Genomic DNA, 6,000 nt, shown 5'->3' on the forward strand with positions numbered 1-6,000 from the left:
ATCCTCATATTCATGTGTCAGATGAGTGTTGGACATGGATGTTTCAGAAAGAATGAAGGATCCGAGCAGCATAGCTGGCGAAGTATGACTGTATGAGTAGGATTTAAAGGAGGCAAAGAATGCTGACAGAATGAAAATGAAAAGTAACACTTCATTCACCTTGTTCTTGAACGTTAAACATTTGATTGAGCTAGTGGTCCCTTGGTTTTTTCTCTTTGTCATTTGCTGAAAATGATTAACTTGTTTCAAGGTTCACGGGAAAGAAACATTTGCTGCTGAAAAGCCAGCACAAGGTGCAAGCATCGTACACAAATATATATTCTACATTGGTATATTTAATTTAACTTTTTTCAAGTTTTTCATGTATTTTGAAGATCATATCCTTGTATCCATGGACGTGAATGCTTCAAGAAAAGTAAAGACTTGGGGTAACATAGGTCCCCCCCATCCTACCCTCAGGATTTTCTTGTCACTTTGTGGGGCTACAGTAAATTTTTGAATCTCCTTTTTGAGGTAATGGATTCTAGTAATTGTCTGGATATGTTGAGAATCATCTTGTTTTCTCATTAGAATCATCTTGACAATGATAATTAAAAAAATAATCTTTAAAGCCTTTGAGTTGGCCCCTTAAATTTTCTTGTGTCTGGATTTTTTGAAAAGTAAAGGTTCTTGCAAGCTTAGAGTAAATGCTAAAATGTGCATCAATGCTGCATATTGAAACAGTGTATGTTCCATAATGGTAATATTTAATGAAACTGAGCTAGCAAATTACTAATGGAGAAAAAAAAAGAAGAAGAAAAGAACTACCACTTTAAAACAAGGCCTCTCTCTTTCTAGCATGGGAGGATGCTAATTAGGCCATGAATGTATCTACTTTTTGGCAAATTAGTCAGACACTCACTGGACCATCTCTTGTTTCTTTCCCTTGCAAGGTTGCAATGGTTTGCCACATAAACAGAGATTATAAGCATAGGTAGCGGCAGGGAAGATGTTATAAGGTCTCCCTTGTGGAATCTCCCCACATAGTCTGTTTGCTCTGAAGTTTGCATGTCTCAAAGAATGGATGCCCAATAAGCTAGTTGGGATTTTCCCAGTGAGCCTGTTGATAGACAGGTCAAGCCATTGAAGTTTCACCACTTGTCCTAAACTTGCTGGAATGGTGCCAGTTATCTGGTTCCTTGAAATATCTAGTCTTTCAAGTTCAATGAGATTTGAGATTGAACTGGGGATTTGGCCTGCAATCTTGTTGCTTCCTATATTCAGCACCTTCAAACTCAAGCCTTCAGTGAATTCTGGTATTGTGCCTGAAATGAGATTGTTCGACACATCTATAACCTCCAAGAAGCTGCTTGTTCTGTTGTTCAAAATGCTCGAGAGAGACCCGAATACTTGATTCGAATGTAGATCAATGGAGGAAATCCCATCTGGCACTTTGAGTTCAGAAAGATCAAACTTCAGTTGGTTATTTGAAAGCTTGAGCTTTTGCAGACTTGTCATATTTGTGAAGTGAGTGGAAATGGTCCCCGTAAGTAAGTTACTTGACAGGTCTATAGAGCTCAATGAATCTGGTCTGAACTTTGGGAAGGCTCCTCTCAGTTTACAACTAGCTAGATTCACATCTGAAAGTTGTCTGTCCATGATCCAGTTAGGAACTGTCCCTAAACTAAGGTTGTTGAAGGATAGGTCTATTGACAAAAGTGAAGGAACACCCTTACTAGAAATAGCTGGTAAAGGATTTGAGAACCCATTTCTAGATAAATTAAGGGACCAAAGTTTTTGTAACCTTGAAATAGATGCTGGAATAGGACCTATTAACTTGTTATGACTCAATGAAAGGCTAGTGAGAGATTTAAGGTTTCCAACCTGCTCAGGGATACTCCCTGTGAGCTGGTTATGACTCAATGACAGGTCTGACAGAGTGACCAACTTGAACAATGAAACAGGTAGGTGCCCTGATAATTGATTATTGGACAGGTCAATGAAAGTAATGTTATGAAACTGTCCTAAAATTTCAGGGACAAAACCAGACAACAAGTTGAAACTGAGATCAAAAGACTGTAAATGGACAAGGTTTTTGAAACTAGAAGGGATTGAACCTGTCAAAGAGTTCCTCCCTAAATTCAACATCACAAGGTTTCTCAAATTCCCTAAACTTAGAGGAACTACCCCATTGAAATGGTTACCAGCCAATGAAAGTGTTTGAAGAAAAGATAAACGACCTAAACCTGAAGGTATGTTCCCTTGAAGACTATTGTCTTCCAACACCAATTGCTTGAGCCGACTCAGATTGGACAAACTCTCAGGGATTGGACCTGTAATAAACTTCATACCACTGATGACCAACACTTCTAAGAACTGTAAGCTTCCTAAGGAAGAAGACAAAGTACCCTTCATGTAAAGGGTACTATCCCTTTCTGGTCTTTGAAGTGCTAATGTATTAACTCTCCCTGTTGGATTACATCCAACACCTTCCCAATCTCCTCCACAACAATCCTTTCCGACCCATGAAGAAAGACTATCCGTACTGTCTTTCAATATTTTGGCTTTGAAACCGAGAAGTGCAGCCCTATCAGCCTCTGAACAGATTGTTTGAGCTAATGGCAATGGAAACACTTGAAGCATTGAACAAACAAGAAGAAGGTTTAGCACCCATTTCAAAAGCTGCATTTTGGGAAATGGGTATTGATTGGATCAGTGAGATTGGTTGAAAAATTTATAGGGGTTTTCCCTACTGGTGTTGGGATCTGATACGAAGGAAACCTTCGAATGGGAAAAAAAGGAATTATATACTATCATGAAAAAGAAAGAAAGAAGAAAGGTTTTAAGAAAGCAAAGGTAGCAGACACGGTTTTATTTCTTTCCTTCACGTAGAGAGGAAGGTATAATGATGAAAAACAAAGCATAAAAAGATTCAAAAAAAACTGAAATGTGAATTATTAACTTGCCTCGCCCTCTGCCAGTCTCTGGGACAATGTCCCCCCTCATTTATACTAGTACTAACAAAAATAAGAAAATATTATATATATAAAGATTTTGTTAGAGGAGATTGAGTTTTAGTTTGATTGGTATGAGTATTTTTATTAATGTAATAATATATGAGTTCGAGTGTGTAATTGTTTACCACTCGAGCCAACAAATGTTGGTAAAAATTTATTTTATTTGTCAAAGTATATAGAAAAAGAAAACATAATTTATATTACAAATTTTATTACACGTATGAGTTTATAAATAACATATAATAAAATAACATATATGCAATATTTACGGAATTAAAATGAAACAATAATGAGACTTTGATTGGATGACAAAGTTGTTTTTGTAATTAATTTTTATATAAATATATGATAATATAGAAATACCTTATAATATTATATATTGATTGTATAAAATATAATTTTTTATTAATTTTTTTGATTGAATTAATGTAGATAAATTCGTAATATTAACTTAATCTTAAAACAATAATATAAATATTCATGTATTAATATTGTATTTAATTTTTCATCACGAGTGGGGTTTCAAATTATTTTACATTTTTTGTTAAATGAATTTATTATCTTAATTTTGTGGCATGTAAGTCCACAATTCCATGCTGGAATAGTAATATCAATTTGTTGTTTTTCTTTTTGGAAAAAAGTCTGCTGCCATTTTCTTCAATGTTTTTACACCATTAATTCTCGTGATAAGGGTACGCTCGTGTCTTCACTTTGTCTTGATTTACCACTAAATATTCAAACAATTAATTACAAGATTTAAATATGGAAGAGGATTGTCGATTATGATTTAGCTCAATTGGTACGAGTATTTTTGTCAAAGTAAGAATATGTGAGTTCGAGTAGGTTGAAGCGCATTATCTCTTATTATAGGTTGGGGAGTAACTATGGGTAGTACTAGATATTGTGTAAAAAAAATATGTAAAAGGATTTTGCATTTTAAAATAAATATTGTATTTTAATTTTGAGATCTCGACTCCTTATAAACATATTAAAAAAAATTGCCCCCTTCATCAAAATTTATTATTAACATTTGTTGAAATATTTGAAGTTGTTACGTGTTAAGAGAAGTGTCCACTTCCTCACCATTGTGTTGGAAGATTAGTATTTTATTGAATCACATCTTTACATCTTTGGGTTGAGCTGAGATCGTGGAATAAATCAAACCCATCAACGAAAAATCATTTCATTTGAAGAAACTTATTTAGAAGACTAGATTGGATTGGATCGGATCTTGTGTATCAAATCCCTTGGATAGAAGAAGTTGGATCATATTGAAACTTTGAAGACTCATCTACCAACAATCTATTTTACCTTGTTTGTTAATATTATATTATAGTTAACTATTTTAGCTATTGTTTAGAAGGGATTATGATTGATCTTCATTATGTTAACAAGTCTTGAAATCCTTGTTTGTTTGAGAGACTTGTATAGGTTAATGTATTGATTATTGAGAGCACTTATCCGTTGAAGTAAGAAACATTATTCGTGATTGTAAAATTTTCAGGGGAAAATTTAGTAGAAAGTGTAACAACCCAATTTCAATGAAGTTAGAATAGTGGTTTCGTAACCACAAATTCGAGCCAGAAAGATAAAATATTTTAATATTAAGAAATGATTAGTAATATGGTAGAAAGATTGCATGAGAATTTTGATAATAAAATTTTATCAATTGGGTGCTTAATTGTAGAAAGGACTAAATTGCATAAAATGTCAAATTTGAATTCTAGTAGCTATAAGGATTAAATACCTGTAGAATTTAAAATCTGAGGTCCTTAAATGGTAATTAGACCATTGATGAAAAATACGTAGATATTTTTGGTGAATCATCCATGGAAAAATTAGAAAAAGTTAAGGACTAAATTGGAAATAGAAAAGTTAATAAGATGATAATTAAATTAAAATGAAATATCATCATTTTATATCATCTTCTTCAACCTAAAATCCATGGAAACCCTAGGAGAGAGAAAACAAGTTTTCCAAGCATAAATTGATCCGGAAGTGCCAAACAAAGAGCTAGATCGAGGAAAAGAAAAGATTTCGGATTAGTAGATTTTAGTTACGAACAAATATCAAGGTAAGTTCGTATAGTTTAAATGAGCATAAAAGTGTGTTATTTTGAATGTTGTATTATATTGAATATGTGGTATGAAATTTGTATGTATGAAATGTATGAAAATTTTAATGGATGGAATGGTATATGATGGAATTTATTCATAAAGGGTAAAATTCCATATGAATATTGAATTCCGATGGATAAATGTGGTTTTCCTGATATAACTGCATGTGTTGCAGAATGGATTTAGCCCGGACGGGTAATTCGAAATGAGCTTTCGAGTATATGTTTCAATTAGCATTTAGCCTGGGCTGGTAATCCTAATTGACTGGATTTAGCCTGGACTGTTAAACTAGAATAAATTGTATAGGGAATTCTTTGTCATATAAAGGATTTAGTTTGGACTGGTAATCCGACAAAGCCCTTAGAGTATATGTTACAGCTAGAATTTAGCCTGGACTGGTAATTCTGCTGTGTAATATGTGGCTCGAGAGTGTACCTATATGGTACTACTGGACATGAATTGACAAATAATGGAATTGTACACCTCGAGTGTACTACTTGAAATATCCATCGGACATTCAATGATTCAATGGACAAAATATGTATAACATGAGAATTATGAGATGGAATATGAATATGACATGATAAGCTCATCTATGCATATTGGTATATTATGACTAACATGTTGGTTGAATATGTGTGAATAGGTAAATTACCAAATAAATGGAAAGCATGTTTTGTATGGTTAATATATTGAATATAATGAGAAATCTTAATTTATGTTATATGAGCTTACTAAGCATAATATGTTTATTAGGTTTTATTTTCCGTATTTTATAGTGCCCAAAGCTCGTGAAGGTTATAGGTCGGTCGGAGCAAATCATCACACTATCAATTTGTCCTCTTGGTATAAATGAAAATCTTATTTTATTAATAGCATGTATACGC

The 6,000-nt window shown here is 33.3% G+C and overlaps 1 protein-coding gene across 1 annotated transcript; it reads right to left on the minus strand.

The window, feature by feature from the left end:
* Positions 1–683: 683 nt before the first annotated feature.
* LOC107949002 (DNA damage-repair/toleration protein DRT100) lies at positions 684–2,954 on the minus strand. Its single transcript, XM_016883696.2, has one exon. The coding sequence runs from the start codon at positions 2,665–2,667 to the stop codon at positions 898–900; it is 1,770 nt and encodes a 589-aa protein (XP_016739185.1). The 5' UTR covers positions 2,668–2,954; the 3' UTR covers positions 684–897.
* Positions 2,955–6,000: the final 3,046 nt, after the last annotated feature.

This window comes from Gossypium hirsutum, chromosome A04 (genome assembly GCF_007990345.1).
Source record: "Gossypium hirsutum isolate 1008001.06 chromosome A04, Gossypium_hirsutum_v2.1, whole genome shotgun sequence".
In the NCBI taxonomy this organism is placed as follows: domain Eukaryota; kingdom Viridiplantae; phylum Streptophyta; class Magnoliopsida; order Malvales; family Malvaceae; genus Gossypium; species Gossypium hirsutum.

Excerpts from the sequence above, each read along its gene's own strand:
- LOC107949002 (XM_016883696.2), bottom strand. The coding sequence starts at position 2,667 with ATGCAGCTTTTGAAATGGGTGCTAAACCTTCTTCTTGTTTGTTCAATG.